Source organism: Cyprinodon tularosa, unplaced genomic scaffold, assembly GCF_016077235.1.
Source record: "Cyprinodon tularosa strain WSP-4 unplaced genomic scaffold, ASM1607723v1 ctg10, whole genome shotgun sequence".
Classification (NCBI taxonomy): Eukaryota; Metazoa; Chordata; class Actinopteri; order Cyprinodontiformes; family Cyprinodontidae; genus Cyprinodon; species Cyprinodon tularosa.
In genome coordinates, this window is record NW_024037782.1 from 406412 (window position 1) to 431115 (window position 24704).

The following is a 24704-nucleotide window of genomic DNA, read 5'->3' on the forward strand; positions in this document are numbered from 1 at the left end:
TTCCCCTTAAAAAAGCAGAAATCTGGGGAATATGTCACAAACGTCATCAGTATCCCCAAAATCAGAAACAGGACTTATTTGAATCACAGGTTCAAATGTACTTTTTTTCCACTCATCAATGCATCATTTAGTGTAGTTCTTTAGTTGTCTATTATTATTACCTTAACCAACAGTATAATCAGATCAAAGTTTCAAGTCAAACATTTAATTTTAGCAGAAATCCTGAACTCCAGATCTGGAATCTGACCTTTAAGCGGCGTCTGTTGGTCCTGACGTACCAGTTGGTGAGCATGTCCACAAACCTGACCAGGCGAGGCACCACTGTGTATAGGCGATAAGCTGCAACCAGAGAGCCACCATGAATTAGCATCCTACTGTAAGTTAAGATACATAGATATACAGGGAAGTTTTTCTTACCATCCATCTCAGCCTTAAAGAACTGGATGAGAGACTGTGTGAAAGACTGGATCCACTTGTCCATAATATTGTCACTCTGCTTCGCAGTGTTTTCATTGTACAGGAACTGAATATCATCTTCCTAGGGCATGAGTACGGACAAGTTCAAGAAAACCAATCAATGCAAGTTGGACTGGCATTTGTATTCTGAAACATAATGAATACTAAAATAAAAAACAAATAAAGATTAATTTGTTATGCTGGCAGCTAAGTGTCAATTTGTTCTGCTCTAAAAATGTATTTCTTTATTTTTAGCTTGAGTTTCATCCGACATAGGCAAATACTGCAGGTGTATGAGATGTGAGAAACAAATAGAATGCACGTTTTTGTCTTAGAATTCCCGACCAGCGGCTATTTTAAGTTATATTCAGCCTGGAAAAATAAATGCATTAAGTAAGAGTGTGAGCTACGACAAATAAGATTTCAATTACTTTTTGAACAAGAGGAAAATTCTTTTAAGAGCAAGACAACTCTTAAATGTTTATTTTTTTTCTAAAACACAATCAATGAGACAACAGAGAAACAATGATTATATGAAAATTAGGAAAAAGAAGTGACCTTTTCCAATCTCTGGACATTTTGCACCAGGAAGCGATAAGCGTTGTACCACGGCAAGAACACATCTTTCAACACGTCTCGCACACCTTCCTCCTTGAACCGCAGGTTCTCTGCCCTCACCACAGGTGAGTTGATGAGGTAAAGCCTGCACAGAGACAGAGGGAGTAAAAGCTCATTCCGTATAATTTCCAAGGTCTGATGATGTTAGATACATCTCCAAGTTAACCAACAAAAGCCAGTCACTTCTTTTTTTTTGTCCAAATCCACCAAAGTGTCCTAATACACAAAAGTTCATCCAAGCTGTAAAAAAAATTATAATGATCCTAAATAAGATGAGTATTTAACCAGGGTACAATCTAAAATATGCAGAACACCTGTGTCCTAAAGCGCCTAAGATGAAAAACAGAAACTAATCTTCTGTGCGGATCATTTGAACATTCTGTGCAGAAGATTAAGACCGATACAACTTGCAGAAGAGATTTGGAAAGAGAAAAGTGTCACATGGAGTCTATCTTAAAAAAAATAAAATAATTATAATTCTTAGGTGATAAGGTAACTTCATCCTGAAGGTATAGTGTGCATTCAAAATATATTTGTTATAAACCCAGTAATAAAACATTAGCTTTTTTGCATGTCACTTCTAATTCAATTGCAAAACTTTTTAAATGCAAACATAAAACAAACTCAGGCTGTGATTTACACGCATCCCTAGGTATAAAGCAAAGGCTCCAAGCCAGAGCAGAAGCAGGGAAGGTGGAAGACTATTCTAAGCATTTATGCAAATTAGTTTAAACACTGTTATTCATCTCAAGAAAGACCAATACCAGGGTTGAATGAAATACATATTAAACAAAACAAAACGTAAATACATGAAAGAAAGTGGTAGCAAAAGACAATACACATAATAAGAAAATAATGCATATCAAATGTCAATAATAAAATTTTAAAAATGCCTTAAAAAAAGAGCTTAAAAAACAAAATTGAACAAATCTATATGTGTAATTAAAGAAAGACCAATGCAGCGGCGGCCATTATTTTCTTGTGCCGGTATCTGCTGATATGTGCATGTGTTTGCAAATTCATTTGTGCATTCGGAAACCATGCCTCAACATCATGGGAAGCATATGCATTGCCGCTTCCTACATCTGCTATGCATAGTTGATATGGTTTTTGTTTTTTTTTTGTTTTTTTTTATTTGTCCATGTTTTTTTTTTATTTAAATTGAGAGTTGTGTAAAATTTGTTATCATTGCTCATTTCTATCATATAACTGAAGGAAGAAAAAGCAACATCCACCTCAACAATCAGAAGCACACATCAGGGATTGGTTAGATCGCTGTTTAAACTCTAAACCCAAACAAAACTATGGAAACCTAAAAATAGTAAAAAAGTAAACATACAGTACAAATAAACCGTTAAACCATCCTCAACTCTGACTATCTTTTTCATTAAAAATAAAGATAGGAACCTAAAACAGAACCAGAATGCTGGTTTCATCTCTTTAATTCAGTAGTCTGCTCTTTTTCAGCCTATATGTGAGCATATGGTGCAACTGCAAAGTGTTTTATTCATAACACCATATGGCAATAGCACTCTCACTGCTCAGGGCAAATGGGAGGATGTACAAAAGGGGACTTGTGTTTGGATTTGCATCTACAGCATGCATGAGTGTGCAAATACTCCATGTGAACACACGGATATTTTAAGTAACTGTTTTACACAGAGTTTTAAGTGATTTAAGCATCCTGACCTTTGAACTTCCACAAGGTTTTGGAAACATGCAAACTGTCATATTTATGAACCAAGGCTGACCTGAGGGCATCGGCGCCATAGTTTTGCACAATCAGCCCAGGGTCTGGGTAGTTCTTCTTACGCTTGCTCATCTTCTGCCCATCGCTGTGGGAATAAAACAGGAAGCCATTACTGCACATACACATGCATGTATGCAAGCACGAAAAAGCATGTTGTAAACCATGAACTTGAAATTCAAATTAGTCAAGACCTTCCAGGTCAGCGGGCCTGTGAGCACAAAGCTACATGTAATCTCATGACTGTGAAGAAGCAGCCATAATTGGAGCAGCATCTAGGCTGCAATATCAAAGACTGAGTAAAGAAAAACTTATAAAGAAAGTGAGAACACCGTTTGTTGCTTTTATTGTGCTCATAATGCTGTTCATCCATGATCAGTAATAACTACAAGGACAGCAGTTCAAAGCAGTATGAAACAACCAAAAATAGTTCAAATGTCTTCATTAAGTGTCATATGAGCCTCTTCCACATCAAACTTTAATGGTATCATAAATTAGTATTCAAATATATACACACAAACCACCAATCAACACTAAATGCTTTCATATGACTATAAAACTAAATCCTCTGGCGATATGTACATGGATATAGATGTGAAGTAACAACAGCAGTATTCTGTTTAACTTCAGGGTCACTCAAAGAATAATCCTTTTCAAACAACACAAAGCAATAATAAATCTTACAAATTTGGAAAAGATTTACTTCTTGTCAAGTAGTGCAGTTAGTGCTGCTGCCTGGGTCATTTTAGTCAAAGATGGTTGAGAACTAGAGCCCAATGCAATGAAGAAAATAAAGGCAAAACTATCTAAATTTTATTACAGAAAAAACATTGTAAAGGTATAATACTGTAGAGTTAACAGTGTTCATGATGTTTATAAATAATTTGTAGTTTTACTTTTTACTTTTTGTTCTCATATAAATTGACCATCCATTTTAGGTGTTATTATAAGTTAGCAGACAGACCTCGCCAGCACCAGGCCATTAACGATGACATTCTTAAAGGGAGGTTTCCCAAACAGCGCTGTGGAGAGGACCAACAGGGTGTAGAACCTACGGGGACAGAACACAAGGTTAGTACAGCAGTATGGCTGAGATCATAGCTGCTCATCCTCATCTCTGTCATTCATTCCCACTCCCTAAACTATCACCAGTCTTTCCCCTGTCATTCACTCTCAGTTTACCATCCTCTGGTCTGGTCAATGCCCTCAGCGATAAAGTCAGCAGGGAAGGTGTCAGCAAAATCCTTCTTGTTCTCGAATGGGTAGTGAACCTGGGCGTATGGCATGCTGCCACTCTCAAACCAGCAGTCAAACACCTCTGTAATCCTCCGCAGGACGCCTTTACCGCACCGTGACGGGATTGTCAGGTTGTCAATGCTGGACAGGGAACATTTGAAATGGAGGATGGAGAAAAGAACAAAGTTCAGAAATTGGAAGCTTTTACAGTTTTACTTCTCCTTTCAGTCTGAGCTTTAAACATCTGAACCACTAAAACAATTTATAAAGAGATCTTTTATGAGTTATGCTTAGAATAAGTAGATAAGCTAGGCTCCCTACTTTAAGGCCTCATGCTAAAATTTAACCACTACTAGTCGTCCTGTATTCATTTTTCTTTAGTAAATTTTTGGTGTCATAACAAGTAACATACATAACACTAGGGATGCACGATATAATCGCCCCCCTATCGGTATTGGCCTGTATCGGCCTTAAAACTGAATATCGGACATCGGCCACCCCACCGATATTTAACCCGATATTTAATCAGCTTCTGAGTTTCTAAAGTCTAAAAAAAAAAAACTACTTCTTCTTCTTCCTCAAAAACTTCTTTTTTACAGACTTAAAAACTTCTAAAGACAAGGGAAAAAATATTGATACATTAAAATATCACAATATCTTCATATGCTGATATATTGCCATTTAAAAACACCATTTCAATCTCTTTTACTAATGAAATATTGCTGTATGTCATCGTTATGCTACGAAATCCCCCGAAAATTCTCGAAATTTTGCCATATTTTTATATGTTGATATATTGACGCGGTATCGATCTATTTTACTAACAAAATCTCACAAGAATTTGCAAAATATCACGAGAGTTTGTAACAGAACGATGAAATTTCACGAGATTTTGAAAGTAAAATAGATCGATACCGCGTTTTTAAAAATCAATTTGATATCAGCATATGAAAATATATTTGAGTATATTATTTTTCAAAGTGTCAGAAATGGATAACAAAACTGCTATTTTCAATGACTACTTATTTTTGTCCAGCTTTAACATCGGTATCGATATCGGTTATCGGCTACATGAGTTTTAAAATATCGGCATATCGGCCAAAATCCCAATATCGTGCATCCCTACATAACACATTAGTTATACCAAAATAGGCTTTTTGCAGTGCTGTAAAAAAGCAGCAACAGTTATTATAACCCTCAAGTTTAAGTGAAACAGGTTTGCATCACATAAAGTCTGCAAACTAAGCAGGCTGCAATTTTTTGGAGGAACAAATAGAGACAAGGTGGAACATTTCATTTTTACATTCTTAGTTCCAGTAAAAAAATAAACTTGTATAATAGCGTTTAATGTCTTATTAGTTCAAAATGGATATGTTTAATTAAAATGTTTAATTAAAACATCACTCTTGAGTTTGAGCTTAGGTTTAGAAATTGGACAGGCTGTTGCAAAATAGTTTTGTTAATGCCACATTTTCACTTTTTTTTTTATAGACATAATATATCTGAAAAAGATTGTGTTAATTTTCCTCTTTCAATAAATTCTGAGAGACCTTGGACCAAAATCTTAGTTTGTTCTAGAGCAGAAACTCTATAAGAGATAAAGATGAAGCTGGTGAAAGGATTTCATTATTTCTTAGTGTGAATGTCTATTATTAATCCCAATCTTTACATGGTTTACAGGCGACACCTTTGGCTTGGAGCTCAGCCTACCTTCTCTTGCAGCTTATTCACAAGAAGATTTATACAGTCTTTCTAAATCTAAAACTTCACCAGATGTTCTGAAAAAATAATCACAAACCCTCAACATAAAATAAGTTATTTAGATATTTTTGCAAATGTTTAAACCAAACACAAATGTACATCATAAAAAGGGGCTGATGAAATATTTCATCCTGCCTAGATACATTTCCATACAATTCTTGTTGTTTTTTAGTTTATTCTTCTGAATTCAATATTTTAGGATTTATCTATTGTTACAGAAAAACATAAAAATAATAATAATAAAGTAGTCAGATAAATAAAACAAGATTTTATAATTTATCTTCAAAAGTTAAGGCTTATTAAAGAGTCTGGAAATGAACAGGAAAATATTAAAGGAATTTAAAAACGATCTGTGCTCCACCACAACCACATACCAGCTCCACTGTAGTCCCATTAACTGATGCAATTAAAAGCCCAACCTAATAAGATCAGGTGTTATTCCCAGTCTGTGAGTAATGTGGGAACCTGAGGGCATCCCACCATCACAGCTAAACTAATTACATGAGTACAAAAATTAAACAGCCATGTTAGCAATCATAGATTTAATGATGTAGATAAATAAAACCAGGGTAGGTCATTCATAAACGTTTGTGCTTTTGCTTTAATGTGACATTTATTCCCAGATAATTCAACTTAAAAAAAATGTTGTGAAGTAATAATCTGTAGCACCTTTTGAGTCCATTTTAGACAGCAATTTAAAAAAGTTTATCAGCTTCTTATATCTTTTCTTGGTAACTTTTACTCAATTCATCCTTCAAAAAAACTTTAAATCTATTCGACTGTAAGAATATCTGTATTCAGGTGCCCTAATGGCTTTTTGTCAGATTTCGAACTATTAAAGAGCAATAGAAAAACTTTCATTCCTTCGGGTGAGGTCAGTGTTTTTTGGGCATTTGAACCTAGTGCTGCAGAGACTGACATCTCTCTTCATTCTTAGCTTTCAGGCAGACTGCCTTTGGGGGAAAATTCTTTAGTCTTTCAATAATTTCTTGCACCAAGAATATGAAATCAAAGAAGATTGAAACAAAAAAACTAGAAATCACTGCAGCTTCTCAGGCCTCTTATCAGCTTTCCTGGAGCAGTTTAGTCTTTTTGTCAATTATGGGGAAAAGTCCAGTTTAAGAAATGTCGATGTAGTTCTACATTTTCTCGATTGTTGATATAGGCCTCACTTTGCAATTATGTAATAAAATAATGTGAGTTTCTTTTGTACTCAAGATGATTAACTAAAGGGGATTCAGCAAAATGCAAATTTAACACAGGATTTAGACTGCATATAGTCTGCTCTGAACTTGGCTTATAAAAAAAAAAGAAAAAAGAAAAACTGGAAATGTAGTGAAATGATTGATCTCTTACATTTTTGTGCATCACAATAACCAAGTATTTCAACAGGGTTTACATTTTTTATAGACCCTTATTAGTTATCTTAGTGGACAACCTAAAAAAAAAATGAAATCACTGATAGGACTTACTTTTCCCGATGCAGATCGGTTACTTTGACTCCAGTCAGTTCCTCCAGTTCAGCGATGGACCCTACACAGACCACCTAACAATCCGCACCCCAAAAAGAGAGGACAAATCTAAGCAAATTCCAAGAACATTCGAAAGTACACACACAAACTGTCTCTGGTCAAGATACTTATTGTATCTGAACAAGCTTCCCTGTTCTCATGTTATTTTATGTCTGCTGACACTGCTGTAGCATTAAGAGGGTATATAAATATACAGAGTCCAGGAAATCCTCAGACAGGAAACAGAACTGTTTACTCTAATGTGACAGAAACGTTAGCTAATGCGTTCGCTAGCTGCGACACAAATACTCAACAAAAGCCAGTGATTAGGGGCAAGCGTTGGCTTGAGTCGTGCTATATTATACATGTCGCGAAATTAAAGTATCACTATATATATTGCGATATTTTCCCAGGCTATCAAAATTTAATGTGTGGATAAAAAAGCAAGTACTGTACTGTACATGTTCATCAGAAGATATTGATCATTATGTTATTTTGGCATGCATGTTGTTTGGGGTATGGGTCAGTTCACATCTTCCAGTGTGACTGCCTCAACCACAGATATGGCGCTTTGCCGCACAACAAAAGGACTTCACAACGCTGCCTACCAGGGTGGCGGTGCAGAGGTAGCTCATTTTCCGCTCTGTTTAGATAAAAAAAATGCTTTATTTTTATATTTTTTATCAGGTACTAGGAACTGAAAGATTGATATTTTGTCGGGCAGCAAAAAAACTTTGATTTATTTGCAAAACAATTTTACCCACACTCGTACCAGTGATAAGCTTGTCATACCAAACACCCCCTTTTACAATGGGTGAGTACACCAAGTGCAGAGAAGCTAGATTTGCTGCTTTTTTTTTTAAGTCAATTTTTGTCTTTCATTTTTAAGTTTATATTACATAGTTTAATGAATATTGCCAAGTCATTTATCTTATTATGTATGTATGTTATTATGTTATTATGTAATTGCTTAAATAGACACATGAAAATATAAGGGTGTGTTTGATAATATAGCAGAATCTTTAGGAAAATTGTGCTGATCTTTGGTGAGTTGGTTTAAAAATACAGATGTGATCGATCAGTTTACTGGCTCCGGCAATAAACAGAAGCGAGTCAAATTTGGCCAGATGGTCTTCCACAAACACTGCTGCTCTGCATCGCTAAGGAGACGCAATGTAAATGCTCTCATTGATTATAATTGGAGTGAATTTATTGCAGAGTTCATGGCTGAGCAGAGCTGGACGTAATGTAAATTGGGGGTTTGTACCCCTGAAGCAATGTAATTCTCAAAACAGCTTGTGTTCAACCTTCCACTTCTGGCATCTGTTTCAGTTCCTATAGACAAATCCTAAGTGGTGAGAGATCTTTGTTTTGAAACCACTGTTTTATGGGATTGCAAAGGTCAGAAATGTCCTTTTTGACTAATAATTACTTTTTGTGTTACCACAACAGGACACTGACAACAGAATGTTTCTTCATCTCTTTCCTTAGATCCCAATTCTCAAATCATATAGTGTGATTCAGGTATTATTTAAGAATTTATACCGTCAAGCTAAACATTTGGAAAATGATGAGACGTTTAAGATTTGTGAGGTCAGACAGGAAGTGTTGATGTTTAGACACAGAAGTAAAAGTAGGCCTCCTCCTGAGTAATCGCACCTTACAAAGTATGACAAAGTGTGTTATCTGTTCTCCTCAGAGAAGTAACCTGTAGGCTCTGCTCTAGTTTTAGCACAGCACCAGGTAATGTGGCCTACATACAGCATTATTGTGCAAATTAGACATAGTAAAAGCAAAAGCTCACAGAGAGATTCGGCAAAACAAGATGATGCTGAGAGGAGGAAACCTGTAAAGACAATCAAAGAAATGCAGACATGCAGATTCTTGCAGGTTTGGATGTAAGTGTGTGGTTAAGCTGCTGAGCACTGTGTGAGGAAGGCACCAGGGAGTTTGAATGTTCTGGAAACAGTCGCAAAGCTATTTCCAGCAAGCAGGTCGTTTGCCGTCCCTCTTTCAGCCAGGGGACTGTCGCTTCATTTTTCAAATGCTCAAATAACCCAGTTCTGACATCTCTATTCAGTTCAGTCTACTTCACTCTGTCAGCTGAGTTTGACAACAAATATTCTTCAAAAAAAGAAACCATTAAACTTTGGCATGCTTCTCTAATGTCTGCCTCTCCTTTCAGCTTTTCACTCTCATCCCCCTTTTCTATCCGCATGATTTACTTTTCCCTCGCTAATTTTCATCTTCTGTCTTTTAACTACGAAAACCCCAAAAAGAAGTTTGCTTGAACACCTTTGAAGATGCATTAACAGAATTGAATACCAAATACATTTCTATTTAGATTAATTTGGTGTTTACATCAATGAATCATTCATATACAGATTAATGGGGACACTGCATGATGGTGCCTGAAGGGAGTTGACCGACTGCAGTAGTCGTGCTACATACTTGTTTCCACGCTGTGATCACCATTACCCTGCCATGCCAAGAAGAGTCTCCCATACAAGACTCCACAAGGAGAAGAGAACCACTACTGTTCACATTGTCAGTTATCAGAAATGGATGAGAAAGAGAAGTTTTTACATTGCGAATGTATCATAAAAGCTGGATTTTTGTGCAATATTTTACTAAAGATATTTTTCAAGGATAAAACTCAAGAGTAATGAGTGTAACTTTTCAATTGAGCCCTCTTGTGCTGATTCTAGATTGAGGTTGGAGTGCTGCCAACACTACAATCAGCCCCCTTTGAAAAAAAAAAGCTATCTTGCCATTTAGCAAAGACAAATAAATTGTACACTCTTCCTCAAATGCTAAGAGACATTAGAAGCAGAAAAGAGGCAAAGAAATGTTTTTTCTGTGAGTGTTTTGTGTTTTTCTGACCTCCTGGAAGTCATCGCTGACCCAGAGAGGGATTGGTGTGCCCCAGTAACGGTTTCTTGAAATTGCCCAGTCGCGTGCATCTCTGAGCCAGTTCCCAAAACGCTTCTCACGCACAAACTCCGGGACCCTGCAAAAACGGAGACATTATTATGCATTTTCATTCAACTAAATAAAAATATATTTTGCCAGAGATGACTCATGTCAGGAATCTAAAAGATAAAATACACACAAAATACTGCTTTGTTTCTAGATTCATTTTACATCATTTCTTGAATGTTCTATGAAGGGTTGAGTATTTAGCAGCATTCAGTAGCTGACCTTAAACCCATTTAAGTCAGAGCGACCCCTAATAGAAGAGACAGAATTTGCAAAGCAGATTTGCGCCATCTTGAAAAAAAACATTTAGAAACCTTTGTCAGACTGAATTAAACTCTTATCTACATTTAAGTTTGCACAAATAGAACTAGAGGTAAGAATGAATAAATATAATCAATGAGGGTTAAATTTAGGGTTCTGATAACATATTGAAAATACAGAAGTTCTTTAAAAAGAAGACTTCATGAAATTCCCAAAATTTTATTTTAAAAGAAAAAGGAATAGCATAAAATATACAGATTAATATCCTATCTGGGACTTTGTTATTGAACTCAAAGGAAAAATTTTCTTTGAAAAGTCTACATTAATTAAAGAAAAGTAAATAGATACTTTACATAATACATGAAAGTCTACTATTTCTTTCAAAAGGAAATATGTCTCCCTTACAGGCTTCTACTTCTTCCTTATTCTACTCCAGAAAATAATGGACTATTTTTAGTGTAGTAAATAAACTACATGTGCTCTCGCTGAAATTTAGTCATAAAGGAATAAATTCCTCCAAGGCATCCTCCTCTTTCGTGTGCTGCTCTTTTCTCCTTTTCCTGTTTACTTGAGCTGAGTTCTGGCTTTAATCTACAATCTCCCCATCGCCTCCTTATTCTGCCGCCTTACTCTCTCTTGCTGTGCCAGGCCGCTCTGCTCACAAGAACAGTGCTGTGGGGAGTATAAATTGTCACCAGGATCCCTGCGCTAAGCAAAGAGTTCATCAATTTCCATTTGTAAGAGGCATTTCTATTTAGGCCCCTAATAAATCAATTTAATTATTTATTTTTTTTCTGCTAGTGCTGTTCATGACTGCGCCATCCTTTACGTCTTTCTTCCAGTTCAAGCTAAATCAAGAATTTAAAACAGGCAGGAGACAAACGGGTTATTAAGAACCTATAGGCCTCTATCATAAGTTCCACAGTGGAAACAAGAGTCAAAAAGATTGAGAGAGAGGTTGTGTTCAGTGACAGGAAATGATTAGTTGGACAAGAATATGATAAAACATTCCATTATCCCATTTTCTCCTGCCTAGTCCTTGTCAGGATTGCGGTGGTGCTGGTGCGTATCTCCGGCAGTGTAGGGGCGAGAGGCGGGGTACACCCTGGACAGGTGGCCAGTCTGTCGTAGGGCAACACAGAGACACACAGGACAAACAACCATTCACACTCACACCTAAGGAGAATTTAGAGAAGCCAGTTAACCTAACAGTCATGTTTTTGGGCTGTGGGAGGAAGCCGGAGTACCCGGAGAGAACCCACGCATGCACAGAGAGAACATGCAAACTCCATGCTGAAAGATGTCAGGCCAGGAATCAAACCCAGAACCTTCTTGCTGCAAGGCAACAGTGCTACCCACTATGCAGCCTTACCTTTGATGAAAACACTGAATAAAAAAAGTTAGGTGAACCCTTTTCCAATTAAAGTGTATTGTAATTCAAAAAAACAACAACACTAAATTGCATAAAAAATGCTGTATTTATTTCAATTTAAGCATTTCAGTTCAGTCCTAAAAAAACATTTTTATCATTGATCATAATTTAGACTAAAGAAGACATCACTGAAACTCACAACCATAAGAAATGCTATAAAGCCAACTAAGTTAATACTCGATCTGTGTACAATTAAGAGTGTGTGACATTAACTGGTTGCAATTATGAAAGAAAAAACTGAATTATCCAAATTTGCTCGAGATCCTTTTAATCCACCTCCTGCCTCAATTAGAAAATCCAATGGAGTGAAATTTGCTAAATTGAATGGAAACCATGGCACAATGCTTAAGGCATTGGTGCTGAAATCCCTGCTGTTTCAATCATTAGCAAAATAATTAACATCTCTTTTATGAATTGAACATTTTTGGGCATAAATAAAAGTCATCAAATCTTTATCAGGTACCAACAGTTTGTAAATAAAATAACATCAAAGGGTTTCTAATGTTTTGAAATTTAATTATATAATGAACAAATGTTGGACAGCTATGCTACGAATAATAATTAATAAATTCTCACTGAGGATGTCCAAGGTAAGCATCGGGATCTAAATATTTTCTCATATATATAATGATAATGTGCTGCAATTGGTAAAAGGTGCTTCACTGTCACCAAAGAGCCGTTCTTCATAGACCAATTTGATTTTGATTTAATGTTAGCTCACGTTAATACAGCTAAACAGTTGATCACAAGCCAACATTTGTTTGTTTGCTTCAACAGTTGTCTCGTGTACAACAGATCATGAAAACTTTGACACACACAAAGTGACATTGTCTAATTTTTTAACCCGTCAAACACAATACAATAAAAACCAACTCTAGTAATGTTAGGCGTCCTGTGTTTAACCTGTAGGTCGACATCAAGTAAGTTCTAACCACATCATCGACTCAGGATGCACTGTGCAGATAAACCATGGCACCTGTGTATTGTTTAAAACTTAAAAGGATATATAATTTTTGAAGTAGTTATGAGTTTTTGATGTATCATAAATGGAAATTGTAAGGAAATTACAACATATTTAGGCCAACATGTTCAACTAGTCACGGATCTCTTTAAGAAAATAGCAGCTAATCTTTGGTTGATCGATAAGATCAATCAACTTTAAATTAGTTCAATAATTGATACATTCCATCCCTAATGGCAACTAGCTATTTTTGACTGATTTAATTAAGCGCCATACCGAGCTTTTAATATCTGATGCGCTTTTTTTCATGTCAAACTGACTGAATGCTCTTAAACTGGAAGAGAAGATAAAATCGAATAGGAACTACATTTAAAGAAAAAGAAAATAGAACAATAAAGGCTGTCAAATGGTTTATATAGGTATAAATGAGGCACTAAGAGGTGATTCTCAGTGAGTGAAGTTAACTTAATTTTTTCACTTCACTGTCCCAATTATTTTTGTTTGTTTTTTTAGGCTAAAAGAGCATTACTATTAGGGATGAGAATCGAAAACTGGTTCCTGTTCAGAACCGGTTCCGTATTTTCCGATTCCATGGCATCGTTTGGCAGCTCGCTGAACGATTCTTTTTTCGATTCCCGCAGCACCAGAGCCTATAGCGCCGGCTCTGGGGAGCACGGCTTACGTCACGTTTTTTACGTACGTTACGTAAGTTACGCAAGTTACGCAAGTTGGAAGAACTATTCGAGGAGGAAGACAACGAGCTGCGGTCACTTTGTGAATCAAAGCCCCGTCTTTCCTTAGCCCAGAGGGTACATCAGGAAATCCAGCTCTATAAAAGCTTGCCCTCCATCCCCTGCAGGGATAGCGGCACACTGTGGTGGTGGAACAAGCAAGATACGCTGCCCTTGCTATCTGGACTGGCTGAAAACTACCTCTGTGTGCAGGCTTCCTCCATCCCATCTGAGAGGGTGTTCTCCACGGCTGGAGACACCATAAGCCCTGAAAGATCCCGTATCCTTTCAGAAAAAGCAGATATGCTCATCTTTCTGCAAAAGAACTGTTAATTTTCCCTACTACTGTTTTATAATTAGTATTTTTTGTTATTTAAAATAGGTTATTATCCCATAATTTGTTATTAGACATTGTTGGTTATTAAGTTTGTTCTTGTATTCATTTTTAATTTAAACACAGATGTTACTCCAGTTTCACATTTCCTGTGGACATCTTGATCTTGTTGAGTTTGTAAGATTGTGCAATAGTTAAGTAAACAAAGTTGATGCTGATAATCAAACTGTTTGTTCTCCTTTTTTCCCCAAATTGGAATCGAAAAAAGAATCGATAAAGAATCGAATCGTTTCATAGAATCGAAAAGGGAATCGGAATCGTGAAAATCTTTTCAATTCCCAACCCTAATTACTATATTACTTTATCCTTCTGAACTCTAATTATGCATAAGGTATTCAGTTTATTGAGATGTTTTATTTATTTTGAAAGTCTACGTTTTTTCCAGCCTGTGCTGTGTGTCATTGAGAGCTTTATTTTGTATTTTCTCCAAAGTGGATGTGTTTTACTTTGTAACGACGTCTCTCTTCCTGTGAGACCCATGAAATTGCTGCTGAATTGAGTTGGAGCTACGCATGCCCCCTTGAAGAAAATCGTGTCGGATGTGTTCCTTTCCATTCACTCTATTATGACACGATTTTCTTTCAGATGGGGCAGACAATTGCATTCAGTGTGTTGAAGGCTTTAAGCTGGTAGAGTTTTTTTTTATGAGCCAACATAAGCCCCATTTACACTACCCTTTTGAAACCATGTATCGGTCCGAGCAGGGTAACCTAAATAATTGTTGAGTGTAAATGGCACGCAAAACTGAACTGGAACATACCAGACAGAACCGACCCGCGTCAACGTGGTACTAGTTCATCAGTAGGGCTCGGCGTGGTTCACTTCTGACATAGTTCTCAGATAACAAAGAGCGCGTGAGCAGACTGCTTCATCGCCTTACAATCAGCCTCCGAAATCATCAAATTTCAGACATTCACAAAAATACTAGCTTCACTACTGTGCCACACGATTTCCAGTGATGATAGTGCTTATTAGTGTGATAAACCTCAACATACTTCATTGTTTGCTGCATCTGTAAACCTTGATTACAGATGCAGATGCTTTTTCATTTTCTTTGAAATCTACAAGTATTTACACATCTTTACCTTTAACATTAATTTTTTTTTATCAAATTAAGGATTTGAATCAAATTATAAATTATTTTAAAAGGTGTATAAAAATTCATAATCATTAACTATTTCTTCTTAATTCTGTATAATTCTAGTAAAATTAGTTAAATACTAATATTAGTTAAATAGTTAGTAATTCGTAAAATTCTAACATTTAGCCAACACTAATTATATAGCAAATTAAATGTTGAATGAAAGTCATCTAGTCTGGGTTAGCTTAATATGACAGTTTATTGAAGGTGGTAACAGTCTTTAGATAAGGAGCACAGGTGTTCAGCTCAGTCTCTACATGTGTGACTGTGCGTCCTCACCTTCACTGCAGTAAGTCATTCATCTTGGCTTGACAGTCCTATTACCAGAGGCAGCTAGTGTGGCTCAGAAGAGCACTGGGAGCACCATGGGTAAAACCACTTAGAAAAGCCATCACGCTAAAACTTATCCTACGCAGATGTATCATCATGCTAATTTTCCCTAGAAAATGCTCATTGCCTAAGTACACTTTAAGAAGGAATTTATGCCACGTGCATAAAAGCCTAAATAATTCACTGCAAAGACTTGGATTTTAAATTCCTCATTGACTCTTTAAAGACCTATGTGGCCAGGCCTGCATAGACAGAGCAGCAACTTGCACAGCTGAGACAGATGTAATTGTTTTGAGACCCCATCTGCCATTTGCCCTGGCTCAAAAACATTTAAGACCAATTGTTTGGTGAAATGTTCATAGATGACACTTTACAGTCACTTAACTCCAAGACAGATATGGGTTGGTCAGAGCTTACCAGTAGCATTTCCCATTGCAATCCAGCAGTTTCTCCACCATGTGCTCCACTCGCACAAACCAGCTGGGGACAGCTTTATAGATCAGGGGAGTGTCAGACCTGAAAAATAAAAGTCATTTCATAAAAAGAAAAAAAAAAATAGTTCTACAATATATTCTTACTCAATAAACCCTTTTTACACATAAAATCCTGTTACATTTTTTATCTATGGGCCAGCAGGTCTTTCTCAAAAATGTGATGACATTTTTACCTTTCAATATTTCATCAGGTAAGACACCAAAGATATGGGTAAGATTTCTTTTTATTGGGTAAGACAATACACTATATCTTCAATTTTAATAAATTACAGATTTTCGAACAGCATCTTTGTCTGTGGTGTAGACGACCAAGTCTTTGATACAGGTAACCGAGTGAGTTATAATTTCAAGGCCAATGGTACTTTAAGGGTATAATTCTGATCTGATAGCTTAAAATCATTTTTCTTTTTGCTTTTCTATTTACATTTTACTTTGTTTTATAGCTTTTGTGGCACAAAATCTGTTTACAGCTGGATCATTCTAATACTGAAGTCAGGAAAGAATAACAGAAGGCCTGAAAAGGTTACTGATGTTTCTTAAAATAAATCATTTTACTGTAGGGGGAAAAACACAGCAAAGGAAACAAATTTGAGTTAATAGTGTTTTTTTTTAGGTTTTCAGAGGGAATCATGATATTTGACAGCAGTTACTATTGACGGCCTGTGCATCAGACTCAAAAAGGTATTATACTAAAGATAAAAACACAAGAAAAGGGAACGTTTTGGTTTGTTAGCAGGTTCAATTGAAAACGTATGAACTGATTTTATTGACATTGACCAGAGGCGTGCCTCGTTCTAAGGAGCAATTAATAAAAATTTGTTAATGATCCAGATCATGTGCTAGTTTTATCTATGGGTTTAAGTCACAATTTGGGGCAAAATTTGGCAGAGGCCTGTATGAGTGCTTTTCTACTTGTATTTGTTTAGTTTATTGAAACTAATATTTCTTAAAAGTCTTATTAGAGGAGTTATTTAAACATATTAGAAAGGTTGTCATAAATTGGTACAGCCATTTTTGCTTTTATTTTGGTGATTTCAATATTGAAATTGTATTGTAATGACCATATGTACAAAAATTTTTATGATCTAAGTTTTGTCGATATTATTCAGACCTAGTTGGTGGCACTTGATATTTTCAAAGAACAAAGTTTAGAATGTGCTTATTTCTCTCTTTTTTGCATTCAGATTAATAAATAATAATTTCTCTTACTAGGTTGTAAGAGTTAGAATTCCTGCAGTGTGTGATGGGAATTTTTCGGGTTTTTTTTTATCTAAATGTTTTCCTCTTTTTAGCTTCAGTTCTACTCAACAAATGTATTACAGATTTTTTCAGAAAACAAAATGGGATTTTTAAAGAGCAAAGGGAAGTTTTCAGTTAAATCATTAAAAATATTACACAATAACTAGCCCTTTTAAAACAACATAGAAATTTGGTTACAATAAACCATGACTGTCCTGAATTTGGGGCCAGTGGCCTAGATGTTTTAAGAGTTTAACTACTCCATAACACCAGATTAGAATGAATGCAGTTTAGCAAACAGCCTGCTGATCACCTATCAGTGAGAATCAGGGGTGCTAAAGTAGAAACACATTGTAAACAAGCAAGACAGAACTAAATGACTGGAGTTGAACATGCTACAAATTAAATACATGTTGAATAGAGTATTTCTAATCAGGAAAAATGCTCCATAAAAAGTTGAGAAATGCTTGTTTAAAGATTTTACCGACATAAGAACTTAGGGCGTTTAGTCTTTTAAGACACCACATTTAATAAAAGAAGCCAAGGTCTGAGATAAAAAAAAGTCAGAAGAATCATAAACAATTGACTGAGGAGGTGAGGCATCTCAAAATAAGCAATGGGCCAACTGTCAATCTATCCTACCCTCATCATACCCAGCTTCGCAGTGTAAAACAAGAACTTTAAAGCCTTTAAACATAAAATCTTTCTGTGAAGACAAACTTACTTTCAAAAGGTGATGAAAAATAAGACATAAGGTGAGGTTTGCAGGAAAGACTTCTTACCTCCAGCAGAAAGGGTAGCTATGTTTGAAAGTGCTGGCATTGACCAGGCGCCCTTTTTCCTTCAGCAACTTAATGATGTTCTTGTCAGCATCCTAAGAAACAAAAACAAAATACAATATAAAAGTTACAATCTGCTTTTAGGTTATAGATCCCAGTGTGTTGGATACTACATGCACAGTGTAACAAGAATTGGGCTCTGTTAGGCGGGCCCTCAGAGCCCCCAGCATAGTTCCCTGCTGCAAGTTAAAACAACCAAAAGCCACCAAAAGATGTTGCTCTCATGTTAAACTTAACAATAGCTCTACTGGTTATATATGATTTTAAATATATTATATACATAAATGAACAAAGAATTGAGGGCAAAAATAAAACTACTTTTAGACCAATATGCCTAATATGTTACAACCAATTTACTTAAATTACATGTAAAAAGTATTACAGGGGTTCAGTTTTTAAATAACACCCTTCATACTGTATCGACATAGATGCATTTTACTACCACTGAATGTCACTTCATCCATATCTGAAATTGCATTAAAAGGAGAATCTCACATGTAGATTAATTACACATAATGCTAGAAAGCAGGCCCTGGTTGTTTAATGGCTGCTTTCAATTTATCTGGATTACTGGGGTCTAGTGTTTCATCTTCCTCTAAAGAAAGCTGGACAACATGGAGGAGGAAGCATGACATGTCCTAAAATATTCTGATAGAACTTCATCAACCACACACCACATCTTGTTAATCTCTACCAAACTGTTAAACACACTTTAATTCACAACTGTAATTATCTCTTTTCCTTGTGGGTCAGTTTTGTCTCACAATTTTTCCTTCCATTTTACTTTCCATCAATGAATCAGCATACTGACAGCAAGCTTATTTGGCAATGACCATTAGTTCTTACCGTCCTTTTGCAAATACAGACTTCTTGACTTTACAATCAACAGCCATAGAGTCAGCAATCTTCCACATGATTGTATAGGACCTAACAATCCTGTATTAAAAATATTATCCATTCAGAAGATTTTCATTAGCTGTAAGCCACAACCAACAGGTAAAAACCATTAAGTGTAACAGACAATATAATGTATTTTTTAATTTAATTATTGGCAAAGAGAAAATCAATCTGATAGGATGAATGCAATTCATTAAGTTTCACCTATGCAACTGTTGGATATAGTTTCCAAATTGTTAAATCTGATTTATGCTACAGCAATAAAAGGTTCATTTTTGACTTTATACAGAGCATAGTTGCATTGCATCAATGAGAAAATTTATTATAAAAAGGGTTTAAAAAAAAAAAAGAAAATTGTGATTGTTTGAAACCAATATGGAGATTTTATTTTGATATTCCTTTGCACTATCTGAACAATTATGTCCATGTTGTATAACAGGGTTTAGTTTTTCTTCATGACCTTGAAAACGTGCTAAATTCTACTAGTATGCATGCTAGCTGCATGTCTCCTTTCCCTTCTATGTAGCTAAAAAAAAAAAAAAAACTTTAATTTAGGCATGTTAATTAAAGGGCTGGAGAGATAAATGTAGCTCCTGACTCTTGTTTGATATGACATGACCGAAAATTGAGTGTTTCTGCGATTTAAAAATGGTGCTTTGTTAAATTGTAATAAAATTGAAAATGCAATTAATTGTCCAGCTGTAATTTCAACGAGGCTCAATTGTTAAACTAAAAAAAAAAAAAAAAAAAACTTTTTTATAAATAATCTCCACAAGTATTTAACAATCTTTTCATTAAGTCCATATTACCATTATAACTGTGATATTCCTACCTTAAATTTTTTAAAAGAGCAGTTTGTGTGAAAAAATTTTTTTTTAATTAAAATTACACATCTACTCTTCAATTTCTATTAGGCATTTGCCTTGTTATGAAGCTTTTCAAAGAAGTAGTGTATGTTTTGTCCGCTGAACATTCTAAAAATACAGGTTATTGCAATAAACAACAAATATAACCCCAAAACTATTTCCAATTTTTATTTTGGGTTTCCTTTTCCTTCATTGTAGCTTCATTCTTTTAAATGGGTGATTTCAAATAAATTACAAGTGTATGACTAAAGGTAACTTTCAACCTTCAAATATCAGTTAAAATAAGAACTGTGTGTTTTGTCATGTAGCTCATAGTTTATGATCATATATGCCAGGGCTCGATGTTAACTATCACCCGATCTCCCGGGGCAAGTAGTTTTTATTGTCGGGAGAGTACAAATTTCATTGCATTTGCCTGCCGGGCAAGTGCCAGGATCGCAAAAAAAAAATTATTTATCACTCAAAATCACTATAAAATCACAGACATTCGATGAAAACGACCCAGAAGCGTTGCGGGCGCCATTTATGTTGTTTTGTACACATTCTCGCGTGATTTGAAAAAGCCGGGTGATTTTCCACCAGATGGCGTGATTTTTGTCCACCTAGCGGTAATTTTAATGTAGTTACCAAAATGACAAAAAAGCTAGAATGCGCTATCATAGTGATGCAGGTCATACATTAAAAAATGTTCATTACATTTTTTTTCTCTTAGACATTGGAGAGGTGCATTTGAATGTTATAGAGCTAAACATGTTAAATTGGTGACCTGTTATATTATTATTGTCTTGTTGCTGCATTTATTTTGTCAGGGAAAACTAATCCTGAGTCAGTTAAAAGTCAGGGAATTCTGAAATTATGTAAGACTGTGGAAACCCTGTATAAAATAACTGTATAATGATTCTCTAGAAAAATCACATTATATTAATAGTATTATCTTGTATAAACATACAGTGATTCTAAAATAAAAGTTATTCATTTGTGACATTGACTTCTGTCTTGTGATTTATCTTAAGTTTTTAACCTGTCAAGTCTTTTTTAGATTTTTAACATTACAATTTGTATTTTTCCCAAGCACACAACAGTTTAAAGCAAAGTTTAGTTGTGCAGGAAGGATTGAAAAGCATGTTAACACGGTAATGTAGGCTTGAGTTCATTATCTGAGGCATGCATATACACACCCGGAACCTGTAAACTTAAAAAATACTGAGGTACAAAAAACATTTAAAAAACAAACATTTTTCATTGATATATATACAAAAATGAATATTAGGAACTATATTTATCAAACATTATACTGGGCAAGTAAAATTTATTTCTGGGCAAATGAAATGTGAAAGTCACTCGCTTGAAGTGCAAGTGGTAAAAATCCTTAACGTCAACCCCTGTATGCAATTAGCCAAAAAGCTCATCACACACAATCATCTCCCTCTAACAATGCTTGCAGCTCAATTTACAGAAAGCTCATGAATATATTTCAAAATGGTCAATAACCCTCTCTTGATCAAAACACTTTCAATTTTCACCCATCAATAATTTTCCTCCATATGTCCTCCTATAATCAAAACCACATGAACACATTGGTATGCATCCTTAATGAGACTGTTTTTGGAAACCTGCCACCAACTCAAGGGAGGGTGAAACTAATTCAACAGTTGGCCACATGGATGATGGCAGATGTTCTGCATGTTAGACAAACACATGAATATTACATTAACAAAGTGGAGCCAGGTCAGCAAACATAGTTACACTGCAAGGTCAGACATAGAAAAGAAATTTTCATAAAAAAGGAGGGAAGGAACACCATTGTTGTGTATGCACTCTTAAGACTTTATTGAGTAACAGCTGGTAAACATTAGTGAAAATGGTCAAAGGTTGTTTCTTGTCAAAACATTCAGAATCCGTCAGGCCGGCATTCCTCATTTGAACCAAGGTAAGAGTTAAAGTGGGAGGAAAACTTTGACAGGAGGAAGCAGACTGATGACAAAAAGTGAGAGACTGGAGCACAGAGGAGTGACAGCGGGGCTGACTTGGCAGGGAAAAAAGGGAAAGTAAATTTAGCAGGACTTCTGGAGGGCCTGAAGTAAAAGAAAGGGGAATGAGCAAGGAGATATGAGGGCTGCCAAACCCAGATATAAGACGAAACAAGACAAGTAGGAGAGACAGTGAAAAAGAAGAAGGATGAGTTCTGAAAATAATGGGAAATTTTTCAGGAAAGACAGAAGACAGCAGCGATGGTAGCAAGCTAATGCATAATGGAGTAGAGCATGAATTATACAGGAGCTGGACATGATCAGACCTAATAGATCCAAAACTATGCATAGATACGGGTTTTAGTTAGATTTGCAGTATTTTTCTTTAAGTCAATTCCTAACAAAAAAGTAATTAAAACTTTTATGTGATCTATTGTTATTTCTACTGTTATAATATCACACGATACAGAGACCTTTGGTTAAGACATTTTATAGTTTTTATAACAATTCTGAGGTGATCTCTGCTCCATGTTGTATTGTAGGTTTTCTTCATAGCCATTCTGAACCAGGCCTGATTCTTCACAGCTCTCATTATGGATTTTAATGATCTTTTGCAATTCCAAGCCTCTCCTCTTCTCCTTCCAGCAGCTTTCGATAGGTGGTGATCTCTGCATCCAGCTTAAGCTTTATGTGCAGCAGTTCCTGGTAGTCCTGAAGATACTTGGTCATCTCCAGTTTGGTTTCACAGAGCTGAGCCTCCAGCTGAGCAATGACGCTCTCCAGACCTCCCACCTTGTCCATGTGGGAGATCTCCATTTCCTCCAGCTGCTGTTCCAGGGCGGCATTGCGAGCTCTAAGGGCGTCAATCTGGTTCTGTAGGTCTGATACCTGATTGTGGTAGCTTGCGATCTCTTCTCTCATGGTCTTCATGTGCTCTTCGTGTTTCCCTGCATGCTCCTTGAGGGTGTCAAACTTATTCTTGTACCACTTTTCAGCCTCTTGGACATTTCGGGCAGCGACAGCTTCTATTTCTGCACGCATATTGCGGAGGTAAGCAGCCAGGTCAGGACGATCACCGTCCAACTCAGCTGTAATCTTTGAGTCCTCAATCTGCTTCATGAGATCGGCTACCTCTTCATCATGGAGCTTCTTGAGAAACTCAATCTCCGCCACTAGTTGTTCTATGCGCTTCTCAAGCTCAGCCTTCTGCAGCGTGGCACTGTCCACATCCTGACGAAACTCCCTCAGAATCATCTCTGCTTCTTCTTTAAGTGCCATCTCCTCCTCCAGTTTAAGTCTCCACACCTCCACCTCCTCTTCGATGTAGCCTCGCTCAATATCAGCAGCTCCTTTCTCATTGGTAAGGGTTTCAATCAGCTCCCGCACTTCTTTGAACTTGAGCTCGTATTCTTCACTGATGCCACCTGGGCTTCCCTTGTAGCGGTCCTGCAGAGCGGCCAGCTCGGCTTGCAGTGCTGCGTTTCTCTGCTCGAGGGCCTGAACCTTTGCGATGTATCCTGCAAATTTCACATTGAGTTCCTGCATCTCCTCCTTCTCATTGGCATGTTGCTGGTGTATCTCTGTTCCCAGCTCAACAGCGGTTCCATGAAACCCTGAGCGCCCACGGTTGTCATAGGAGGATCCACGGCACCGGGAAGGTGATGGGCTCTGAACCCTTACCCTGCCAGAAGAGCTGCTGACCTGTAAGCTCTTCTGGGTATAGGATGAAGCCCTCATGCTGTTTAAGTCACTAGTGTTTCTTTCCAAGTTGAAAATAAAACTGCGCCCTGGCTTTCTGTGACTGCCACTTTGAGACTGAAGCTCACTTGGATCACCTCTGTTTTTATGTGATGCTAAAGAATGTGTCAGACAGCCATGAAACTTGAGCTACAATTTAACACATCTCAAAAGAGGAATATGACAGACTTCCAGAGAACCGTTGCTCCATACTTTTTATTAGGTAACGCTGTACTGTTAGTGACCAGGCAGGTCAGGTCCACTCCCCGGTTGCTTGCACCAACATGTGAAATGGTGATCTCATTGTGTACGGCTGATTGTTTTTTAGCTCCTTATCAACTAAAGATGCTGATAAAGTTGGGTGTGACCGCATACTGAGCCGTACCCAGCATACTGGAGCACAAAGGAAAAACGTGTTGGGTCTTCAAAAATCTATCAAACCGGTTTTATAAGAATGTCCTTTATTTCACAATTCAAACCTAAAATATGAATAGACCACTTGAGAAAAATCTTTCAAAATGATCTTAATTAAAACTCCTGAAATACTGGTAAGATTGAACAAAGTGTTCATTTCCAACAAGGGTGACTGCTCCAGTTGACTTTATTATCATTTGAGTTATAGAGTATACTATGCTACGCTGCTCAACACACAAACACTGGATAATGCTTGGTCTGTGGCAATTCAATGTTTTAATAGAGATCTATTTTTATGAGGACTTTATTTGTAAAAAGTATGAATGTACTGCACAACAGTTGCTTTAAAGCTGCTGGTAATACCTAAAGTGAAACTGAAGCTTTTGGTAACTCTACAACAGGCATCCCCAAACTCGATCCTCGAGGGCCGCTGTCCTGCAGGTTTTAGATGTTTCCCTGCTTTAGCACAGCTGATTATGATGATTGCAGTAGAGCAAAAGCCTGTTAATCAACTATCAATTAAAATCAGCTGTGCTGGAGCAGAGAAACATCTAAAACCTGCAGGACAGCGGCCCTCAAGGACCAAGTTTGGGGATGCCTGCTCTACAAGGATCATTTGCTTCAGCTTACAACCAGCACATATTGGTACTTTAGCTAGATAAAGGCATATTTCATAGGGTGTAGACCTTG

General features: G+C 36.5%; 2 protein-coding genes across 3 annotated transcripts in view; both read right to left on the reverse strand.

Annotated features, from left to right (window-relative positions):
• Positions 1–24704, reverse strand: part of iars1 (isoleucyl-tRNA synthetase 1) — a 71109-nt gene that overhangs the window by 27302 nt on the left and 19103 nt on the right. For both annotated transcript variants that reach the window (XM_038290728.1, XM_038290804.1), the window contains exons 12-21: positions 18074–18165; positions 15976–16074; positions 10213–10339; positions 7291–7364; positions 4004–4198; positions 3786–3872; positions 2826–2909; positions 1015–1159; positions 418–538; positions 248–339 (exon numbers count right to left, since the gene is read on the reverse strand). In XM_038290728.1, coding sequence (XP_038146656.1) covers positions 248–339; positions 418–538; positions 1015–1159; positions 2826–2909; positions 3786–3872; positions 4004–4198; positions 7291–7364; positions 10213–10339; positions 15976–16074; positions 18074–18165 — 1116 coding nt within the window. The remainder of the gene's footprint in view (positions 1–247; positions 340–417; positions 539–1014; positions 1160–2825; positions 2910–3785; positions 3873–4003; positions 4199–7290; positions 7365–10212; positions 10340–15975; positions 16075–18073; positions 18166–24704) is intronic.
• On the reverse strand, positions 21697–23688 carry LOC119787201 (desmin-like). The gene has a single exon (XM_038290927.1). The coding sequence runs from the start codon at positions 23598–23600 to the stop codon at positions 22464–22466; it is 1137 nt and encodes a 378-aa protein (XP_038146855.1). The 5' UTR covers positions 23601–23688; the 3' UTR covers positions 21697–22463.